The sequence below is a fragment of the Lates calcarifer genome, linkage group LG20 (assembly GCF_001640805.2).
Source record: "Lates calcarifer isolate ASB-BC8 linkage group LG20, TLL_Latcal_v3, whole genome shotgun sequence".
In the NCBI taxonomy this organism is placed as follows: Eukaryota; Metazoa; Chordata; class Actinopteri; family Centropomidae; genus Lates; species Lates calcarifer.
Window position 1 is genome coordinate 9154892 of NC_066852.1, and position 24434 is coordinate 9179325.

At 40.5% G+C, this 24434-nt stretch overlaps 2 protein-coding genes across 6 annotated transcripts in view; one reads left to right on the forward strand and one right to left on the reverse strand.

The window, feature by feature from the left end:
* Window positions 1-19972, forward strand: part of LOC108893797 (LHFPL tetraspan subfamily member 7 protein) — a 92010-nt gene extending 72038 nt beyond the window's left edge. Inside the window, exon 3 of the mRNA XM_018692157.2 lies at window positions 17551-19972. Coding sequence (XP_018547673.1) covers window positions 17551-17777 — 227 coding nt within the window. The 3' untranslated portion in view covers window positions 17778-19972. The remainder of the gene's footprint in view (window positions 1-17550) is intronic.
* Window positions 19973-20094: 122 nt separating this feature from the next.
* LOC108893796 (spermatogenesis-associated protein 22) lies at window positions 20095-23217 on the reverse strand. 5 transcript variants are annotated; one of them, XM_018692155.2, is made up of 8 exons: window positions 23090-23217; window positions 22640-22739; window positions 22266-22436; window positions 21696-21885; window positions 21212-21581; window positions 20995-21115; window positions 20806-20903; window positions 20095-20623 (listed from the first exon to the last, which is right to left on the reverse strand). In XM_018692155.2, exons 2-8 carry the CDS (start codon window positions 22677-22679, stop codon window positions 20432-20434), a joined length of 1182 nt encoding a protein of 393 aa, XP_018547671.1. In that variant the 5' UTR covers window positions 22680-22739; window positions 23090-23217; the 3' UTR covers window positions 20095-20431. The 5 variants fall into 5 exon arrangements, with proteins under 5 accessions (XP_018547671.1, XP_018547669.1, XP_018547670.1 ...); XM_018692153.2 differs by having other exon boundaries at window positions 23080-23217; XM_018692154.2 differs by having other exon boundaries at window positions 23025-23109.
* Between the last annotated feature and the right edge of the window lie 1217 nt (window positions 23218-24434).

Here is a 24434-nt window from a genome sequence, read left to right on the forward strand (position 1 = left end):
AAGCCTGTTCTTCTGAATACCAAGTGTAATGAGCATAATCTGAGCTACATATGGTTGTATTCTGGTAAACAGCAGACAGCTTCATTTTAATTAACCCGTAAAAATGAAAGGAACAGGAGGCCACAGTTTGTGTGGGCGTACTGGACCGGCTCTATGAAGGAGAAACCTTATCACGGTCTCATTGCTGGGACCTGAACTGTGGAAGGAGACATCTGATAGGCTGACAGTTCTCCCCACAGTGGCGATCCTCCGGGTCTGTGCTGTATTGTATCAGCTCAGTAGGGGATTGTGGAGGAGAGACAGTGATGGTCTCATAGCTGCTTTTTAGTGCATGCTAATGGCTAATTAGGCATTTCATGACTAAAGCTGCATGGTTATTCTCATTACATGCTACTCAGTACTCCCAGAGTGCCGTAGCATTATGCTGAGGACGCGGGGAAGGCCTGCCTTGGTTTTCAGTATCTCGTAGTAAATTCTCTGTATTTTCTGGGGTTTTTTTGTGACCTAAACACCAACTGTATTAGCTGGTTATTCATAGCTGTTGGATTTAATGGTGGGATAACAGCTACACCCCTATCTCACTCTCCATAGATGGGTTTTTTTGACTGCTCTGAGTCTTTCTCCCTGACATGATAGAGGCCCTATATGCTTCTGTCAGCTTAAGTCCTCACCATGCTCTGGGTCATTAAAATGGTGTCTGTCAAACACTCTCCAAATTAGACACAGCACCATTACATTTAAAGGGACAGTGAGTGTGTGCATACATGTGTATGTGTGTGTGTGTATGTGTGTGTGTGTGTGTGTGTGTGTCCCTTGGTGTTTGTGTGTCTCTTGGTTTTTCTGCTGTTGCTTAGTGATAAAGCTGTTAATAGAGTAGCCACTGAAGATGTTAACCAGTCTTTGTGCCGTGTGATGAACGCCCCAGTTATCATGATAATTTGACTCTAGGGAATGAAGCACTCTGTTTATGTGAGTTGGGGATCATTGTTTGTACGTCTATGTCTGTGTGTGCGTGTATGTGTGTGTGTGTGTGGTTGGTGGGAAGGGTAGAGCTTCACAGGAGCCTGTAATAATAGAAATCCTGCATCTTTCTTGTTTCTTTTTTTTCCTCTGGTTTTTCCAGACATGCATGAGATGCTTTTGGGATGAGGGAATGTTTGTACACAGCGAGGAGATGAGTGTTGATTTAAGACTGTAAAAACAAGGACTGTACCTTGTTATTAAAGCATGACCAGTCGGTTTTGCACCTGGCTTTGTCTCCCGCCTATTCATCCTCCCACAGACAGTGTGACAACCAAGTGGCCTTGCTCCTCCCTCTGGTTGAGTGTAACTGCAGCTCCAAAATAAAACAGAATATTTAAAAGGGTTTTGATGAATAAATCTTATTTAGATTGTCTGTTTTGTCACCCATTTGCTCGTGTTTACAAGACTGCTGAAATCCCAGATACTTACATTCAAAAGCTCCTTTATATCATCTTGGAACACAGCAGTTATAGTTGCCAGATTTTCACATTTTCGTTATAATTTTCGCACTGATGAGAGTCTCCATGTAGCTTGCAGAAAATCAGATGGGGATACTTGATTGTGCTGTGTGTCTGCATTCATCCAAACACATACTGCACCAACTTAAGATAACAGCTCCATTTATGCTGCCCTGCTTACCTCACCGTTCTGTAGTGATAACACTTAAAAGTGAGCAAGCACTTCACTGTGTCAGGTGAGTGGCCAGCACCAGCTGCGGCCAGCCAGTGGAAATCTGCACTAAAACTACAAAAATACAAACCAACTGTAGTACAATTTTGGCCGATTGAAACCAGAACCCAGACTTAGAAGATGAATAGGATTCATCTCTTACATACTGAGTGCTGAAGGCGAAGGGATAAGCATGATCTTCTGCGGCTGATGTGTTTGATCACCCAGTGTTACAACCCAGTGGCCTCCCACCCACCCAGTTCACCTCTCTGACCTCACATCCCAGGGTGATGATGATGATGATGAGTTCCTCTCCTCCCCTTGACAAATTGCACAGTGGGCCAGTCTGGACATGAGGAGGTGTGGACTACAGAAAATGCATCCTTCTCTACGCCAGATATGTCTCCCAGTGAATCCTGTGTTTTATGATGATGGAGGTATATACTGGGATGTCAAAACCAGATTTTTAATCATGTCTAGTGGAAACACTTTATATAGCAGACAAAGACAAGAAGGCAGTGACCCACTTGTTCAGCAGTGTGATAAACTCATGCACAGATATACAGATGTGCACTGGTTTCAGCAGATCTGCCATTCCAAGCATCTCTAAACGTCATTTTATCCACTTACATTATACTTTGAAAACTTTTTTCTTGCAATAAGGACACCTTGATCTTTGTTGTCATGATAACCCAGCCATTACAGTGTCCCATCTTCTCACAGTGAGTCCACTCCACCCATCAGTTTGTTGTGATAGCTGTGATTGAAGGACAATCAACATGTCTGTGTGTGTTTGTCAGGGAAGGTGGTGCTCAAATTGAGCTTTGAAACCACATGGGGAAACCAAAAGGGGGGCAACCAACAACAGGACTTTGGTGTTTGCAATTATACTGGAGCCACTTGTGTGCGAACATGTACTATAAATGATTCATGATACCATTAGGTCCTGTGAAACTCTTGAAAAGAATAAACAAGCTGTCAGCAAAATTGCAGATCAGCATACTGAATCTGTAAAAGGTGTCTCAATTTTCATAACAATGCAGCATCAATTTTCATCTACGCAACCGATAAATAAATAATAATAATAGTAATATACCATCATTTATTCTCACTTTTACTTCTGAATGAGCATTTCCTGAGTCGCCATTATTTCTAGATACTTTCTCTCATGTCTTTCAGGCTGTCACTTTGGCCATGATAGATGCTCAGGGGGTGAAACAATAAGTATGTATGATTAAGCCCCAGAGTCACGCCTGAATGAACAGAGGTCACCCTTTGACCCTGACCACTGACACCCTGTGTGTCTGTGTGACAGAGAGAGAGAGAAAGACAGCAGACGAAGCACCAAATAAAGGAGAGGGAGGCAGATTGTTGTTATTGAGACTCTGTTCCCAAGAAGGACCAAATGTCATGTAGCCAGTGTGTGTGTGTGTGTGTGTGTGTGTGTGTGTGTGTGTGAGAGGAGCACAACCACCGGTGCTCTGACTGCTCTCATGAAGGCGGCTGTAACCAAGGAAATGCTTTCACCACATTAGCGCTCCTCTCCCTTGTGTCTCGGTGGTCTTCTTGATTACCTCTCTGGTCATCTTTGTTACCTAAGCCTTCATTTACAGATCTGAAAGCATGTGATCGATTGAAGGGGAGACGGAAGCCATTTATCAGCATCGAGAGGCTGAAGGTAGATTTCTGATTGGCTCTTTTGATTAAAGAAAAGATGCAAGTGATTAAAGAGCAGGCTGAATCTCGCTTTGAGACAGAAACTTCAGAAGTCCAATGAGAAGACATAGGATGAGGTTGAGAGGAGCTACTAAAGTCCCTTATTCCTCCATTAGCATGGGCAGCACCTCAAAAGATGTCATTAAGGTGTGTGTGTTTGTGTGTGTGTGTGTGTGTGTGTGCACCTGTGTGGTGTACTGGCAGAGCAAGGAAGGGAGATGCTCATTAAAGATGAATGACTTTTCAGTCTAGCCCTCATGTTGTGTTCATTTCATGTTAAAAAAATTTGTGCTCCCGGTCAAAAATGACCTGTCCATTAAAACTCCATAAAAACCTGTAATAATACATATTATCGCCACTTGTTGTGTTAGATTTTTTAATTAACTTAAGTTCTTGTGAATGTTACAAGTTTTGAACTTCTATATAATCATAGTGGCCTGTGTGCCTCATTGATCTTATATGCATGAAATCAAGTTCTAAAAAACATAATTTCTGGACTATTTTGACTATAAGAAATAATCAGATGACACATGGCATTCTGTTAATTACAGAGTGTGTGTGTGTGTGTGTGTGTGTGTGTGTATGTCCATCTGACAAATGAGGATGTACCTGAGCTCTGTTTTCACTCTAATTGTTGTCTCCCCCATTCATTTCTAATGAACGGAACATTAAGAGTGTACAAAAGTTGAATAAAACTCACAAAATTGTATGCAAATCAATACAATATCAATATCAATCAATACAATACAATTATTTTGTGTGTTCAAATCCTCTTTGTGGACAAAGTCATGGAATCTTAGGTCAATCTGAACAAATTAACTACATTTTTCAGAGATAAAACTTTTAAATCGGTCACATTTGACCGTAACACAACATGAGGGCTAGAAGAGAATAGTTTATCACATGGTGAGAATAGAAATCAAGATCAGTCAAGTCAACGTTAAGTCTGATGTGAAAATGAACAAATAAATGATAATTCAACAAGCATTCGACATTAATAGAGAAAAACAGAGTCAATCAGTTTCAATTGAGAGGACAGAGCTGATGCACAGCAGTGCACCTGATGAGGCTAGTATGAGGCTATCACACTGATAGATTGTAACAACTGGACCAGGAAAGGACTTCACCTCTGGCCTTGAGTACAGTCAATCTTGACTTCGAGGGTTAAATATGATGAGAGTGTTATCTGAGGAACAATACGCTCTTTCACCCTTTCTGTGCAGTATCAGAGATCAAAGATAAAGTTCATCTAAATGTTACTGAGAACTGATGTTAGCATGAAAGACATAAATGTATTAGAAATTAGTTCATCTAAATGTTGCAGAGGAGCTGAGGCTAGCCAAGGTTACACTGAGTCATACACACATACAAATAGTATTTCAGCTCCAAAAGAGTCTAAATATGGTAAAGATAAATTTTGCTCTTACAAAGTTCACTAAAGTACTTGTTTTTGCCACTAATATGCTCAGATTGTGTCTGAAAACAGAAGGGATAGGATTTCCCCAAAGACATGTTTGTTAAAAGAGTAAGATTGTTTTTGTTAAGCTATGCCGTTATATCTCTACCAGACTCCACTGACAAAAACAGCAATTTGACTTTGCAGAACATAGGAGTTGCCAATCAACCGCTTTCTCAATCAGTTAGTTTGTTTGTTTTATTGTATGACTTTCAGTGGCAGAAGAGGTATTGAGATCTGTTGTATAAGTAAAAGCACTACACAATACCACAAATAAAACACAGGTTAGAAGTACAGAAGCCCCTAAAATGTAAAGTTAACATTAGATAAAAGCTTTGCAGAGCTCATGAAATTCATGCCGTGTCTTCACAAGTTAAGGAAACAGAGGCCCATACATTATGTGAGTAATTTTAGCATGTATGAAAATCCTTCTGTTAATCATGAAATCATAGCAGACAATACTGTATGCCAGATGTGTTATGTGCAGTGTACACAGACAGTTTAGCACAAAAGAGTCTTTTTTCCCTTTTTTTTTTTTAAAATCAGCCCCATAGTAACAGTGTGAGATGAGTGTTTGCTAAAAATGGGTGTTTCCTCCTCACTCACCAGTTTCTTTACATAAACATCCACCACCTTATTAAAACTCAGGAGCCTGACCAGATCACTAGATGCTAATAGCTAATTCTGCACCCCGAGCTAATTAAGTAATCTAAGGCAGGTTTTTCTCATGAGACTGAACGTTTTTGACCCATTACTTCTGTGATTTGTCTCGCTTATGGCACAAAAACAACTTCCTTTGCTGATTTCCCTTTAAACTCTTAGTCATGTGTACACGCATCTCACAATAGTCAGATGTCTACATTATTAAGCAGCTAAATCTGGTGGTTTAAGTCTCACACAAAATATATTCTTTGTTTCAGCTCTAAGTAAATGTGGTATGTGATAGTCTACCTCCCTCATTCCCCTGTTCCCTCACATTCAGCCATTAAAACAGTAACAGGAGGAGGAGAGGAGGAAAGAGAAGGCTAATGAAAAGATAAAGAAAGGAAAAGCAGTGCCAGAAGGAAAGAAGCTTGTCTTATCTAAAAGGTTCATCTGTGGCAGGCTGTGGTGGTGCTCCATCTCTTGTAATGAACTTGATCTGCTGAGATCTGCTGATCAAATCATCTCCAGCCAGTAGCACTCCAATTTGAGAGGGCAGCCAACAGTGGAGGACGCAACCACTACAGCTGACACATCCCCGGTACGAAAGGAAGGCAGCTCACAAAATATCATTTGTTGAGAATTAAGACAAAAGCCTCCCTTTTGTTCTCGTTCCCCTGGGGTGCAGTGGATTTCTATCCTTCTTGACGATGGCTTCGAGATGCAGCTGAGAAATGTGATAAAATGGACTGCAGTTGGAATCACATACACAAACACGCACATGCACACACGCGCGCGCACACACACACACACAACTGGAAAGCATGGTCTGTTTACTCTGTTGGAAATCCACAACAAACAAAGACACTCCACTCCTAATAAGATGCATTCAACCAAGGATGAGCTTAGTGGGGAAATACAGAGAAACACACACACACTCACACACACACACACACACACACACACACACACACACACACAAAGCTGTTAAGATCCCTGGGCAGTTTTAGAGACTTTTGCTGGAATGTGACTGAGAGTGAACATCCAATCTTCTTTAAAACCTCGTCCCCTACGTCTCCAGCTTATGTGTGTGTCTGAAATAAAGTATGTCCATGCTAAAGTTGTTTAGATGGTTGTTAAGATACCCTCCTCTCAGGTCTGTATGGCTTTACCTTACATTGAACACGCTCACAAACACCTGGGCTCAGTTACAGCCTGTCATTGTTGTGACAGACGTATTCCTCACATACAGTAGGAAACCTGTCTGCTCTGTGTCCCCTGCTGTGCCTCGTCTGTACCTCAGCCCCCCTCATGTTCCGATTCCTAACCAACACACACACACACACACACACACACACACACACACACACAAGCACGCGCACACACACACACACACACACACACACACACACACACACCTATGTCTGCTCTAGGTCCCCCACTTGGTAGGCCACCAAGGTGGAGGCTGAAGGTAATGGTTTCCATTTTTCCTTAATGCCAGTGGGTCAGGGAGCAATGGCAGGGCAGAGCTTCATTACAGCAGCCCAGCAGGGTCCCATGTCTCCTGTAGGGATTCATTATGTGCCCCCCACCCCCCACACCCACCCAGTTACGTCCTGCATTCTTCCTAAAGGTTTCTATATATTGCCTGATAATGATCCTTGAAGTTTTAACATAATTGACGCTGCAACATCCTCCTCACGTTTTTTTTTTCTTTCTCTTTGTACAGACCATTCTAACTCAGCTGTATTTTTGGGCGTGTTGCATTTTCTTGCACTAAAAGCAAAGTCTAGCTTAACTTTTCCACAAGAAGACACACAGAGCACATAATATTTTACAGTATTTGGAAACTTGCCATGCAGGGGTGGCTAGTGCCCTAAAATTGCACTCAGCAAGTCTGTGCACACTACTGAGTTCAGAACCATTATTGGATTGTGCTTTTCACTGTAAAAACAGCAACAATTCAGTTCCACACACAGCAGGCACACTACCTGCTGAACTGTCGCAGACAAAGCAAAATGTAAGGTTTTCTGTATGACTGTTCTTAGATAGTTCTGCAGTACACATTTTTCTCCCTGATTTTTATGAGCTCTGAAAATGCCCCTAAAAATCAGAGGTACTGAAGATATATTTTGCAAACGCATTATCCCTTTTTTCTGATGTTTTTATTTATTTATTGTTTAAAAAGTTATTTTAACAGTATATCATTTACTCTGCAAACCCCATAAGGTCCCTCTTCTTGTATACAGCCAACCCTCTCTTTCCTAACCCAACACCTTTACACACATACAGTAGCACACATGCATAGATTGAGATCAAGATTCATACACCAAGACATTCATTTATTATCTTCAAATGTTCTGTGTGCAGACTACACAAGCAACACAAAGATGCGCATTTGCAACATACACACACACACACACACACACACACAACCACACTGATGAATGAGAGCTCATATATAGTTACTTCGCCCAGGTGCAGTGCTCTTGATCTTCTTTTGTCTACAGCGGCCTTGTACACATCGCACTCATACTGATCCACTTTCTCCTCTGCTGCTTCATCAACAACACACAAGCCAAGGCGACACTTTATAAAACTGTCTGTGGATGCAAAAAATAATTTACACAACAAAGGTGAATTCCTGTAGCAGGGCTTTTCACATTTTCTAACTTGAGTTACAGGGCTGTCTGTGTGCTGAGTGAGTTGTATAACCCCAGGACAAAGGAAACCCATTCAAAATATGTTCTGCAATTTGAAATATGTGTGGCATTCAACTGGAAAATAAATACCCTGTTTTTAGCCCACCTCATGAATTCATGCATTTTTGCACTTTTCATTATACCTGTAGTGTTCTGCGGGGGGTTATGGGTTCTACAGTATATTCTATCAGCTGGTATAGTTACTGTGTTTATGTATACATGTAAATTTATTCAAGAAAATTCACTATATCTTCGTGCTGCTCTCATGCATGTGTTTAGCAAGGGCAGATTTATAATCTTTTGAATAGAGCACTGGATGTCAGCACAGTTTTGGGGGCGCATTTGCAAAACTGTACATTAAAATGTACATTATTCATGATTACACTGTTTAATAATATTCTTATAGGAAATAATATCAGTTAGTTCCTGATGTTTGTAACTCCAAATAGCTCACAGACATGGAACTGTCCTGAACTGTACTCTGCTCTGTTTTGTCTGTCTTATCTTGCCACAGTTGCAGCACTGTTCACCTTAATGTTAGCCAGGCTACACTTTAAGCATTTCACTGCATATGTAAGTGAAAATATATGTACATACTGTATATACATAGGTTCACAATGATGCATTCATAGAAACATATGTTTTTCAGAAAATAACCTTGTGGGGACAAATAAAGTCGAACTAGTTCCTCATTTAGTAGCTTTCATCTACTCTGCATGATACATATTGTACAAGATCATATTCATTGTAGTGTATTCCACTGTCCCTTTCTCCCGACTGACTCTATGGCACACAGATGTGAACTGTGATGCGACAGCACAGCTGGATATACAATGCGCCTACCCATGTCACTGGGTTGTTCTGACTTTCACGGCTGACATTCCTCGTTGGACCCGAGGCAGCTACTGAACCCAGGAGACATCTAGCTTAAGGGCTTAGCCTCAGGGCCAAAGGCTGTCAACACAATCATGGGGTTAATGTCAGACACACGGCTGTGCACACATACACATACAAACACAAACATCACCTTTAGCAGCCATCCACATGCAGCACAGGGACAGACCTTCAGATAAGCCATTGTTTCCTCATCGAGTATTTCCACACACAGCACACCATCGTCACCGTAAGCGCAAGTTTTCACAGTTGATTGATGTCTTCAATCTAATGTCCACTTTCTTTCTTGTATTATTTTTATTTATTTTCCCATTCAAGCATATGAGGTACTTTGTCTCCCATGCTAATTCAATCTGGGAGGTGATATGGATGGATTGAGCGACAGATGAGGTTTAGTTAGGTGGTACTCTGACACAAGCCTGTGTGTGCAGTGGGTTGCCTCATAAGGGATCAAGTCAAGGACAAGCAATTTGTCTGAGGTGTAAATTAATTTGCAACATAAAAAAATAGATGGTGATATAGAATTGGAAGTAATTAAAATGATAGATTGGATGCAGCATGTGAGATTCATGTGTTATTGCTACAGCGCTCCCAGGATGGAGGTTTACAGTCATAAGCATGAGTTCAGATGGCTCGGCATGCACAGGGAGCTAAGAGACACACAGTGTAAGTGGCCTTTGTTTGGAGGCTGCAAAAATGATGTTGAACCAACTGCATGCTATGCTGTACATCTTTTCCTCTTTCTTTTATTTGTTTTACTTTCTTCTCTTACACCAGCAAGTGGCTTACATTATCCTCTTGTTGAAAAAATCAGCAGCAAAATATCTTTCTTTCTTTCTTTCTGAGGACAAGCCACTGACCTTACTGTCAGCAGCTTTTTAGGAACTGGTTCTCAGTAGAAAATGGTTTGTTCCAACGAAAATTGTTCACAGTATATTTAAGAGTAAATGAGATAATTTATGCCAAACTTTTTACAGGAATAGTGTAATATTATGAGAAATATTGCCAGCTTTCTTGCTGTGAGTTAGATGAGAAGATTGATGCCCCTCTTGTATCAGTTTGATAACTATTAAGCTAGAACCAGCAGCTGGTTAGCTTAGCATAAATACTGGAAACAGAGGGAAACAACTCACCTGGTTCTGTCCGAAGGTTAAAGATGTCCGCCCATTAGGATCTTTAAAGTTCACACTACACACTAGTCAGCTTTAGAGGAACCAGGCTGGTTGTTTCCCCCAAGCAAGAAAGAAAATAGCAATGATAAATTATTCCTTTGAATTGAGCTCTGTCTTTATTTCTTTATTTGTTGAGAGTATTCACAACATGTCCTCAAACTGTAACTTCTTGCTGTTTTATCTTTAATACTCTGATTTGTTCTTATCTATGTGATTCTCTTGCTGCAGTGCCACACACTGAATCATTAAAGCTTCACTTAATCGTCTCAGATCATCTCCAAGATGCAAAATGCTTGTACAAGTTAAAAACATTAAGAGGACAGGAGACTAAACAAAACATTTACATTTCCAAATGCATTCTGGACTGGCAGTTTAACCAGCAACTGTATGCAGTCCTCTGTGTGAGCTTAGGGCAGCCTGAATGATTCAGTGAGAAACAGAGCTATTATTGAGCTCTGATTGACCAGTCCACAGGCAGACCTGCTCACTCTAAAGATAGCAGAAGCTATTTTATTGCCCCGCTAATCTTTCCCAACCCCCTGTATTTTATTTCTTCTCTTCTCTTTTCTTTGCTTTCCCACTCTGTGGTGTCTTCTTGTACAGCTCTCAAGGTCAACAGGTTTTTGTTTTTTTTTTTTTACCTCCATTGACCGTGGTGGACCATTTCCACTGAAAACGGTTGGATTTCCTCTTTAGCAAGTCCCTCTCACATGGACAAGTAATTCCCCTCTGGTTTCAAACCAGCTTTGTAGACATTCTAAGCATGTGGTCTTGGTTTGTCTCAAATCTTTGTTGGGACTAAGGAGCAAGCTCGACCCAACAAAATGATTTTCTCCCAGTTCTGTTATTAGTGCTTTTACCGAGAAGTCACAGCTGTTGTTCATCACAGACTTCTGATTGTCAAATCTCTTCATTTACTTTCCTGAAACTGTCACTTTTAGTTTTAACTGCTTAGTTTTTCTTGGAGGTGTTTTTTGTTCCATCATTTTCAGTAAAACTGAGTTGTAGTTGGAAATGTCCATTTGGACCAGCACCCTCTCTCTTTTCTCTCTCTTTTGCTCAGTGGTCTTTGAAGAAAATAAAATCAAACACATAGTAGCAATCACAGGTCTATCTACCAAAGTGCTTCTCTAAATCTTCAAAAACGTATTTCTTCATCTCTCCGCTCTCTCCTCCCACTGCCCTCTTTTCTCTCTTTAATCTTAATCTTACAAACATTTATTAGGGAGTTGTGTTTTAGTTGCTGCCATGAACATGATCACCTTCAGCCAATCGTTTCAAGAAATGTAGGTAGCCAGAGGAGAGTCATTAGCATAATTTCCCAGAGGCACACTGAGCTTAATTATCAACATGGCTGTGTGCAGACTAGAGTGCAGCTCATCACATTAGGATGGAGTCCCTGCTGTTTATGCCCATGCTCCGCCAGGTCCCAGCTGACTACCAGGAGATTCATTGCTGGCACAGTTCAACTCCCAACAACTCCAAAACTTTCATCCTCCACTCTACGTTTCCTCACCTTGAGCACTTTGAGGGGTTGGAATAATGGAGAAAACTTAATGTTTTAGATAAGTAACACTGGAGACTCTAGTGGACCATTTGTTGTTGCCTGTATACAGTGCTGTATGTTATTTCAACTCATTGGTTTTCTCAGGGATTCTCATTCCTCTGCTATTCCTTTATCTATCATTTCTCCCAAATGCACTACCTCATCCATGCTTTAGACATCCCTCTGCTTCCTTCCCCTGCTGCCAGGCTGTAGGCCGAGGAAAAAGTGTGTGTTCGCTGTGTGAGAGAGCAACAGAAATTATCCAGCCCCATCTACTTTTGGCTGTAGATAGTGGGGGGAAATGGAAGTACTCCCTGTGTGTGGCCAGTGAAAAGGCAATTTCCTACACACACCACTGTTATGTACTGCCCTTTGTTATGCTTTCATTATGGGACACACACACACAGAGTCTGATTTCCACCAAATACACACAGTGATTACACAGTTAAGACCATAATGTTTTGGATTAACCGGTGAAACTGCTGCTGAGCCGGCATCAAGCCCCAAATGTTTTTGTGCCACTCTTCACCTGGACCATTACATATGCGTGTGCATATGTAAATGCTTATGCATAATTGTGCATGCCTATGTATATAAAATATTACAGTGAGTCTACACAGTCAGTGTTTACTGCCCCAGGCTGTTGCTGTAAATAAGCACCTCATTTACATCAGCTTGCCTGATCACATCTGGGTTATTATTAACTACATGGGACTGCAGATGAGCTGACCTGTTCTATTCATGGAAAATGCTGACTTATGGAGAAAGAAAATGGGGGACAAGATGATGAAGAACATGGGCGGAGGAAGACACTGCAGAGAAGCAGTAGTTCTGATGTATAGCTTTGGGCCTGCATCTGTAATTAAGCCATACTTCTCAGCTTTTTCCAGCATATGTTTCCTGTCGCTGCGTTTCATCAATGACAAACATGGCCGGCAACTCAAACAAATGAGCGTTGTGTTGGCAAATCAAGATTTATTAGATGCATTTTGTTGTTGTTGTTCTGTATTCATCTCTTTACCTGGAAGAAGGCAGGCATTAGCCTTGGCAGAGAAGAAAAATATGTGGAATTTTTTTTTCTGCCAACGGCTTGTGTGTGGATGTCACCGCTATGTGAGGTAATGTGACATCAAACAGGTTTGCGGTTATGTAAGGCCACAGTCTAATGTGAGCACTCTTTCATGTCTTTGAAGTGAATAGTAGCAGCAGATAATGTCCCTGTTTGGACAGCAGCCAGATAAGAAGTTTCTTTCAGGAGTGGGAGCGAGCAGTGGGTGCTGTTGACAAGGAGGATACAAGCAACACCCAAAGGTGCAGTGTGGTTTTTGTGCTTCTTCTTTTAATGTTTTTGTATTTATGCATCTGACTGCTTTCTTTCCCGGTAGAGCTGGTGGTCTCTACCTGACTGCCTGCCTGGCTTGTAGGTCAGAGAAGATAAGCAGGGCATTAGTCTATTCTAATATATTCTACTTCTCTCTTGCTTGCTGTGAGCCTTGAATATATTGCATAACCTGTCCTGTCTTATTTTTCAATGTCAGTGTCTTCCTGCTGCAGACTTCTCATTATAAAACACTTTCAAATTCCTGTCCTCCAAAGAAGAGCACATTAAGACAACATATTAGTGCTCTAAGCTACTGTTAGACTGTAAATCTTCTCTGTGAACTTTTCAGAGGTTTAACAATGGTACATTGTTTAGATGGTGAGTCACTGCTTCAGTACAAGGCAACTGTACACCAGGCTTCAGTGTGTAATAGCTGTCCACTCTAGACAGGCGTCTCTCTGTCAGGGCCTGGGTGACAATAATCTACTAAATATCTTTTATGTAAGTCTTTGCCAGAGGGAGCAAACAGACAGATGACACAGTGGTAAAACTCAAATTAAAGAGCGCGGCATCCGCAGCAGGAGAGCCGCCCATTTCCTATAGAGTTTAATGCAACTCTGCCTACCACTAACAGAGTTAGGCAGTCAGCACAGGGTGGCAAGAGAGATAGATCCAGCGCAGAGGTCTTGCTATCGTAATGAAAAGGCCTCAAAGCTCACAGAATTTAATTTTTTATTAGTAGTATCTTGGGAAGAATGAAATTGAAGAATAGTACATAAGATACAAGGTGTATGAATGTATGAGACTACAGTATATTGGATTTCTGACATTTTCTGACAAGACTCACTAGATTTCTACAGCTGAACTGAAATATGACATGAGTAATCCTATAATTTGCTTCTTTCTAGGTTTGTGTAAGTGATTTCTATGTAAGAGGTCTCAGATGAAACTGATTCAGTGTCACGCTTGGACGGCAGGTTATCACACACCTTCCTGCCCCACAAACCCATTCAATCTCTTTCTCATTGTCAGTGCCACGAACCTGGTTTTCTGGGAGCAGCTTTCCATCCCTCGCTGCACCACTGAGAAAGAGATTTAAGGTTAATTTAGTTAATTTAGTTGGTAAAAGCTGCACTGAATCTTTGTTTGCTTGTATGACACTTACTCCTCTGTTTTAATTAATTTTAACTACCCTTGCTGTGAATTCACACACATAAACACACATAAACACACAAACCTTTATAGAAAAAGAGAGATGGAAGCATATAAAGGTATTTGCTCTCCATTAGTGTATATAAAGGCCTTGCAGCCTCGCAGCTAACTATGAAATCTGGCTGTTTTTCTTTCCAAATCAATGTTTTCAGTCTGAAGTCTGTGTGCACTTCATAGCTGCTCAAGTGTGTATTCAAACTACCTGTCAGTCATAAGAAACACATTGTGAAATCCAGGGGCATTTTTCAAGACTAACAGACTGCCAGTATGTCAGAGGACAAAATTATGAATGGAAAATTAATCGAAGGAACTCCAAATAATGCAGAACAGCTATTGGTAAGAACTACCATTGCTCCTCATAAGTATGTGTTAGATTTTAGGTTGAAATACAGACAAATAGTCAAAAATAAAAAGAATCAATGATAGTTAGTGAATTTAAATATCTGAGATACTTCTGTTTTATCATCTACTCAGCAGCACTCATCTGGGGCTGACACACACTCTCCATACCTCCTCACTTTTATTCATCTCGGTTTGGCTATACTTTCCTCCCCATCTTGAGTTCATAGAAATGCAGACCGTTGATTGGGGGTTGCAGGGTTAGTAAACTGTCTGGTACTTGGGTCTATTAGGAAGTAAATGATGGAAGCACTTGTAGCTTTTTACTGCCTCGTGGCTACTGTGTGGACAGCTCTTTAAAACCCTAGTAACAGCCTTTAAATGAGGAATTCAAGTTTATTCAAGTTGACCGCCGGCATACCTTTCTCTCAACTGTGATCTTAACACTCAGTCTTGGAGTCCACATCAACATTGCTCTCCTCTCCACCAGTAACAAATGCTTTCAGGTCTCAGTCTCTCTCCATTGCACCTTGCTGTCATGTCAGCCTCTTTCATCACGCTGTCCATTCCTCATAGGATTAGAGCACAGGGTACTGTAAGACCATGTTGAAATTAAGCTTGTCCACCCTGCTGTGGAAACTAGAATCCCATTTCATGCAGTATCTAATACATGTAGTCAGGCATTAGATCATGACAAGAGCAGGCCTACTCCACCAGTTTAGCATTGTCATCAACAACAACGTTAGAATCACAATGAATAAAAGGGATAAATAAATGCAGCAGAACTACAGTAACATTTTTTTGTATCCCACATGCTTTTTGCCTACATTGCCCACAGTGCAACTCGACTACCCTGAGATTTGGGTGTATTACACTAGTCTCTTTGCTAACAAAGCTAATCTGCTATGAAAGTTGGTGCTAATGTTCCCTAAGCAAAGATGAAGATTTCTTTCAGTCACAAACTTGTCGTCTTCAGCGCCCACTGACACTTACTCGAGTGACATCATTTAAGGCATTTCATCACACTTTGCGCTGCTCCTTCTGCAGCCACAAAAGACGTCAGACAATTTTTTCTCAGGTACTCTCTTTGACTTGGAGTTCCCCTTTAAGACATGAAAATAAACACTGGTTTGGCTTCATCCCTCACAGATTTGAAGGATAAAATTGATCCATTTCGAGTTAGGTGGTAGACTTTACAGTTTTTCGACAGTTCACCTCTCATTAAAGACTTGCAGAGATCTAGTCAGCCTCAGCTTCAGCTTATCTGATCCAGACATCCGCCCCGCATACCCTCCTCATCTGATTGATAAAATCCAGCCGTCACCCTGCTTTACCTGACACTTGTTAGAGGCTGCTGTCTTATATTCCTATATTGATTATTTGGAGATTATGCCACATTGTTCATTATTTATCCAGTCTGGGTTTGTGTCCAAGTTTACTTTAAATGCCATCATTTCAGTGTAGGAGGGAAGTGGCCTCAGGTTGTGAGTGTGTGCACTTGTCTTTGTGTATCTTCCACAAAAGCCAAGGATAGTTTGATAAAGAAGGTCATTAAAGTGTCATTAGGCAGTGATCTTTGAGGCACGGGGCTCCTGCAGATAAAACATGGGGCCACTGTGAGAGCTGGGAGGGATGGATACAAGGTTGGGATACGCAAGGCTGAGATACAGACCCTCAATGAACTCCACAGAGAGACAGAGACAGAGAGACAAGCAGGCTAGATAAACAACACTCTAGAGATACCTCTCCCTGACCCATGCACACACCTTTCTTTGTGTTTCTTCCCCATCATTCTGATTTTCTCCACCCAACAGTGATTCCAAAAGCCCCCAGTGGCAATGAAAATGTCAGTGAAAACTTCTTATCTCTTCGTCTTTGTTTGACTAGCACAATCCTTCACTGCCCACACAAACCATTGATTTGACACTCATAGAGCTGTTGCAATGTAGCTCTCATATGAGCACTATTTCCTACTGACCATGAGGCTGCTGCCCTTGAAAGTAGGAAAACCAACATCCCCTGAAATCAGTGCAGCATAATAAGTACTCACTACCACAAGTTCAAGTTTTTCCGGCAACCCCAGCTCTCCAAAGCTAAAACAACTATGACACCTGGCATTGTGATGGAAATCCAGCCGGCACTCGGAATAAATAAGAGCAGCAATGATAGCCTGTAGCGCAGTTAATAACTGCTTGGCAGCACAAGCTGGGGAGACTTGACTCAATTTGTAAAAGTGAGCCGCTCTCTGGCTGCATGGGCACTGAGGGTAGTGTCTGGGAAAGCTGATCGCCACAGAAGTGCAGAGCGAGCTCCTTTTTCTGAAGCTCTGGTGTTTTGAAATGAGGAGTGCAAAATGGATTCAAAGAGGCATGAATCATTTTGCGTCGGAGGGTTCTGTCAATTACAGGTCATCAGCGCTTTTGTTGTTAAATACATTAAAAACTCTATTCTGCCACTGTTGGATTTATAAAACAGTCTAGGTCATAAATTATTTTTCCATATATAACACAAGGCAACAAATCAAAAGTCTCAGTGCAAATAGAGGTACTTCAGCAGTGATAAAGTATTTAAATTACACATTTGACTTTGAGTGAGACTGTTTTTCTGGAAAACCTCTACTGCCACCAAGTGGCTCTGGGTTGGTATGACAGTACAGTATAAACATCTCGCCATCAGGAGGTTAAAGGGAGTTTAATGTATTTAACTGTAAATAAAACTGCAAGATTTTATCTGTGAAAGAAGAGCTATGTAAGCAGCATATTCTCCATCTTGTGTTCTGCTTTAAATCCTTCCTCCAACATCCTCTATGAATATGCTGCACACTGTCTAAAGCACTCTGTCGTGTATCTTCTCTGCAGTGTTCATCATGGCTGCCGGACTGCTGGTCTACCCCTTCGGCCTAAACTCCTCACTGGTCAGGTCCTTCTGCGGGGACTCCGACATTTACAATGCTGGCGAGTGCCAAATCGGCTGGGGCTACATGCTGGCTATCGTTGGAGTTATGCTCACCGTCTTCTTGCCCTTTTTTGCCAAATATGCACCGAAGGAGCAGCTGTCCCCCACCCCTCTGCCCACGCTGTTATAGTGCATTGAAATAAAGTCTTGTTTTTTCTTCCCCTCCTGACCATGCTCTCTAACCTGAGCTTGATGTTATGGAGAAACACCTGCATCCCATTTTTTAAAGGCGGTGCCGTTTGGGAAGCCCCACTCAGTGATAACTGAAGCTGACACTCAACAACAAACACTGTCTTCCTACATCATTATGTAACTAATTCAAATTCAGTTAAGTTAAATGGGATGTTTTATGTTATGTTAAAACTTTGTGGTTATAATCAAATATATTGTTAGTTTTCCATAGTTTATCTGTTCCTTCGTGTCAGCTCTGGAGAGCAGTCAGAAGATGCAAAGAGCAATGACCCCATTTCACGCAATTTAAGAACATTTCCACTAACTTAACAAGTACTTGCTTAAAATGTAAGTGTTTTTTTCCTCCCATCCTTTCTTTGGTGGAAACAAGTCAACATACAGTGTGTAACATTCCAACAGACTGGTAGTTGTCTGCATAAAGAGAGATTATGTGGCTGTATGACTCGACCAATCAAATAACATTTCAGTAAGAGGTTGTGAGGAACATTTGACTCAAAGAGAGAGACACTTTCAGTGGTGGAAATGCAACTGGGTGTTTGGACTGTACATATGGTCTGGATTTATCAGAGCTGATGTTTGAGGTTTGAAAATAATAAAACTGAAAAGAGAACTCTGACACTTTGAGGGATTTTCACTCTTCAGACTTTTTCTGCCTCCCAGTCTTGTGATCGGGCAGTGAACCAGCAGGAGTGAAGAGGACATTTTAACTTTGAGTGACACTGCGTTCAGTAACTGTCACAAAGACAAAGGACAGTAAACACAGCGTCGGACCTGCTGAGAGGATGAATGGAAATGTCTTCTCATAACAAAGAAGTGACTCATGATAATATGTAGTGGTTTCAGAGCAGTGTTGTCAAATATTTTATGTTGGGATACTGCATCCCTTTGTTAACCTTTTCCCCAAAATTGTTTGTGTAATGTAACTTGCTTGTTGAACATGAACAATTTTTTTCTGTCTACAACACACAATACTAAACACTCTAATTCAGGAAAAAAATGATTGCAAAAGGCAGGGAGATGTAGGAACAAAAATGCATGATGAGATGGGCTTTGTTAATGGTAGAACAAATTGATCTAGATTTTAAATGTGATCTGACCAACTCGTGCCTTTTAACATAACCAAGACAAGTGTTTAATACAATTATCAGGTTATCATCTTTTTCTGCTGAAAAACTGTGGATCCTGTTGTGTGAAGTGATTTATTCTTTTTTCCTAATATATATATATATTTTTTTCCTCTCAGTGGTAAAGTGTTTCTAGTGTACTTGATGCAGTATGATCTCATTAACCTAAAATGTTCTGGAGGAAAAAAAAGATGTCTTCTAATCCTTGGAGGTAATGGCAGAGAGAAGGAAAAAAGGAAAGCAATGCACTTGTGTTCAATTATGCCCTGAGACATTTTTGCCAATTATCTAGAAGAGTGAAATCACTTGAATTGCTATATTAAAAGGTTGTGACATGCAGCTAACAGATTCATTCCTGGCATCCTTGTCTTATGTGATTTTGAATTTGAGTGGTGGAGGAAGGAGCTGTACAAATTCAACTTTGCCTTTTGTTATCTGTGCTGAGCTGACACATTACTCACATTATGTGTAAAACGTGGCTTAAAATAATTACCTCCTCAAATAAGCAAATGTGTTGGTGTGTTTTTGTCGACCCACTTCTCCTTTTTAAGCGCTGGCACCATTCCTGTCATGTTCCAAGGACAAAATGTCTACTTCTCCACTTACTGTCCCTGTACACTGCCAATTTCATAAAGCTGGGCTCCCTTTTTCTAGTGGGTGTTTATGTGTGTAGTAGTGTTTAATAATGGGTTGGAGTCTACTAATGAGTTAAACTTTAAATATTTCCAAAATCTGGGTTCCCATAATGACATATCCTGACATTTAAGAAAATTACTGTAATTACGTTGCCATATTTGAAAGAAGGTCAGGAGAGAAATGTTGGTATTGTGTTGGACCTCATACTGTGCTTGATTGTGGAAATGACTGGCGTGACTGCACTGGACTTGTTCCCCTATTTGTTGAACCATTGTGTGTAAAGTCTCAGCACTGGTGAAACTGTTTTGGTAGAGTAGTTTATTGTTTTTTTCCCATTGTGATGTTTGACTGTAAATAAACTAACTGTACTTGATATCACGTTATTCTTAACTGCCCCATTTTTCAAAGATATATTTTGAGATATTACCTCATCGTGTTTGCTTTAACTGACTTAACCTCTAAACTATGTTTGCTGTTCTGTGAATTTTCTTTGTAATAAAAGTATTTCAGAACTTACAAAAAGAGAAGCTTTACTTTCCATTGAAGTTGAATGAAACTACTCTTTATAATTCTATATAACTCTATAGAATTGTTTCACAAATAAATACGAAAACATCTATGCCAGAACATACAAGTGAATTCAACTGTTAAAGTACAAGTGCATTTTGCTTGCATATGCCAAATGGCAACATCACCCCTTCAGAAACTGAAATAACACCTCAAACATACTTATTAAAACCACTGGATTTTGCTTGGCTCTTACAGACCATCATCAAATACTGGGAAACTTCCTTCCTACCAGACTTATAATACTGAAGATATGCACTCATGCTCAAACTTCACTGAGTGATTTGACCAGCACCCTCATTTCTGCATCGCAGGCTTTTACAGCCTCATGGGCATTCCTCAGCTCTGAGGGCAGGCCAGGCCTAACGGACACACACTTGAGGACATCTCTGCTGCGGTCGTAGTTACCCACACAGCGATGAACTTGACCACGGATGAGACGGGGCAGTTCCTGCTCCTGTTGGACCAGAGGCAGAATTAAAGATGAACTCAAGTAAGATTGCAGTGCTAGGTGCTAGTTTTTGTATTGCCAATAATTTCAGTATTTCTAAAATTCCAGTGTTCAGTAATAGGAGCAAACTGACACAGTCCTCTGATAAACCCAGGAACGTCATTAGAATGTGAATGTTTTTTCCTCACATTTTCATAGAAGACACACTGCACTGTCTCCTTCCCATCTCTCATGAGGAAGGTCTTGGCTCCATGGGTACCCAGTGTAACGGCAGAGTCTAGAGTAGCTGAGGGAAGAGTACAGCCTGTCAGATTAATCATGTTTAAACATGCTTAAGAACACATAACAAAATCAGCAGCAACTCTGAAGCAACCGACCAAATATCTCAAATAAATATGGCACTTTGTCTTTAAACTGGCTCCAGTGTCTCATGCCATCGATGACTGCAGTCAGGATCCTCAGTGAGTTCTCAATGGCTGGCTTCACTGGACATGTTTCCTGCAGAGCACATATAAACAAACAATATAATGAAACATTAATGGCAAGGTTTAAAATGTCTGTATATTATTTAATTTTTTTCATATGTATTTCTACCTGTTTTTGAGCTGGTCTTGCAGTCTGAGGTTGATATGAGCTCCCTTTTCCCTCAAAGGGGGACCTCTGAGGCCCAAAGCTGTTGTTAAATTTCCAGGAGTTGTTTTGGGGCTGCACTGCATGAGCAGAAGGCCCACTGAGAGGTGGGACAGGAGGACGCAGAGGTCTAGACTGCTGGGGATATTGATGTGTGGGATTGGGCGGTCTGCAAGATAATTGCTTACTCTTCTGAGAGACCCCAGTATGGGGTGTTGGCTGGCTTTGTGCACTCTCACTGCTGGAGGGAGCTTGATATTTGTTCTGTCTGGAATTAACACTGGAGCTGGAATCCTGTTGTCTGACTGGGTAGCTAAATTGTCCTGTCTTGGGGCTGAAATTAAAACAAATCTCCTGTTTTCGCATACTGAGATCTGAAATTAAAACCTAACACACAGCAAACACCATTCTACCACACACTGCCACAGTAAAGGTAAAGAAAACACACCTTGTGCTTGCAGCTTTGTATGGATGTGGCATGGGTGCATAGGCTCTCCTTGTAGGGGCAGGTCCAGGGGCAGGTCTATTGCTGTCATACTGCTGGGGCTGAGTAGACTGTGGGACACCCTGTTTGTTCCACTGGTGCCTTTGTGAAGCACCAGAAGACGGACCTGAGGTCTGGTAACATCCAGAAGTACCTGAAGAAAAATAAGTTTGCAGAGGAAAATATTATAGCAGCTTTTGTAGTTTAAAGTTATGAATGGTTCTTAATTTATGGGGAGACAATTCATATTATTGCCCCTTGTTTAAAAATAACAACATATGAAATGGTCTCAACTGTGTGGTTCAACAGGAGATAGTAATTTTCAGCAGTCAGACTTTAAACAGCCTTCAACAGCCAGAGATTTATTTTTTAGAAGACATTTAGATGGCCTGTATAAGTCACACCTCAAACATGCTGAAGTATTGTTTAAGATTACTTGTTATTTAAAGTCAACTTAATATTTCTCTTTGGGTGTACTGCCACCCAGTGTCTGAAATATGGTAGAAAAGTAAAGAGCATGAATGAATGTGTCACCTGTTGTACTGTGAGATGTAGCCAAGCTGGTGCCTGCCATGTATTCACTGTGAGAAAAGAATTCATTCAAAGAGGGAGTAGATGTCAAAGGAACTCTGTTTCTTTTCTTCTGGTTGAAGAGCGGCACAGACAGGAAGCCTGATGGAAACACCACAGGAAACACATCTGAATCTATAATACAAATTTAACAACCATAAAAAGCAAATTTGAACCACCATTTTAGGATAGAATAGGAATTGAATGTAAAATGTTGTATGTAAAAATAATGAAAAGCACAGCCCCATTTTATTATCTATTTCACAAGACACTATCTGAACTTGGCATGAAGCAAAGTATTCAATTAACATGAGCATATAAATTCTCTCATTACAAACCTGCTGTTGGCCTGGCTGGTTGGTTTTCCTGTCCCCTCATTGTGGCTGCTTAGAAAAAGCAGCTCATCCAGGTAGCAGTTAGCTACAGAGAGAGCTGTGCCTGACAAAAAGGATATATCCTGGTTAGGGTATAACTTGGTTCCAAAAAAGTAGACTTGACCAGTTAAGAAAGATGATATTTTGCTTTGGTGTTTTGTCAATTTAGCAAGAGGTCAAAGTTAACTAGCTATTTAATTAGCCAAAAAGCTAATCTTTCAGGTAGCTTGTCTAGCTAGTTGGGTACCTAAAGGCTACTCTAATATTACAGCTGTAATAATGTACAAGTACCTTAACAATCAATACTGAACCAATCTATTTTCTATGAACATTAATATTAGTCACTAACGCTTTTGTGACGGTGAAAATTAGCAAAAGTTAGCAAAACACAAAATGTCCCGTACAGTCCAGCACCTTGGAGAGAGACTCGCGCCAGAAGTAACGGATGTTGCCTTCATGTTCCCGTCCTAAGCTCGGACGTCTTAAGCATATGTTGCGGCAGATGCTGTCCTGCCTTCTTCTTGTTAATGTGTGTGTGTGTGTGTGTGTGTGTGTGTGTGTAATAAGTGCAGCTTTCACGGCAGTTTTTAAGTTTTCACCTATTATTTTTTCGGATTCTGCAATGACCAGTGAGAATTAATTAAGGAATAAATAAATTAATGATAAGGTACATGACGCGTGTGCGTCACTTAAAGGACGTAATGGTGACCTACCGAGGGTATATAAGGAATGCACATAATTTGGAATGTTCCCTTTGGTGAGCTGCAAATCAAACTTTTGGAAAGTTTTTCCGTGTAAAAATAATTATTTAATTCCTTAAATATTGTGTAGAAATCATTAACAATGAGTGCAGTGATTTCAAACATTGTTATTTTGGTTTGAGGATATCAAATTGTCCAAATGTTGTATCGAAATTATTAATTAATTGTATATTTAGTATTAAGTTTGTAAATATGAAATAATCATTACATGAGTGCCATGAATACTCTATTCATCAGCCAGCCAAACAGTCCAAAAAGTCAAAAGTCAAAGCTGCTTTTAAATGTGAAGAGAGATCCAGGTTTGTGTCTTTTCAACTCTAAATGAAATTGATTTTTCTACAAATTTCTGTCACCACATTCAAGATAGTCATCAGAAAACTGTTCTGTCAAACCAGCTGTGCTGAATGTTGTCATGGTAACACATGCAGGTGATTCTTTCTAGCAGTCACCATTGTGTTTACTTTCTCACATCATACAAACATGTGTGAATACATGTTATGATGCGTCTGAAAAGGTAAGTATGACAACATTTACTACTATAGCTTGTTATATTAAGACACGTATAACTGTGTAAACTAGCTTAGACACAATATACCTGTTTACTATGTAACATCATAGATGCCCATACACAGGTAAGTTTATTATCATTATTAACAACATTAACAAAGAAAATTTAAATTGTATTTAACAGCTCAGAAATTATTTCTCTTACTCACTCTGTTATACTTGTGTTTTTTCTTTAGAAGGTTTAGATGCTTTACCAGACAAAGGTAAGTCAGTGCTTAATGACATCATGAACAAATGTCTCCTGTAAGTCTTCATATTACTTGTTAATACTTCAGTAGTGTTACTACTATTCTATCATTGGATTGCACCTCTGACAGAACAGAACTGACGTGTTTGCTCCAGACCAGAAGAGAAGGATGGATGACCACAGGACAAACCGGAGAGCGGTGGAGCCTGTTTTTCACTCAGCTAAGTGAGTAATCCCCTGACTA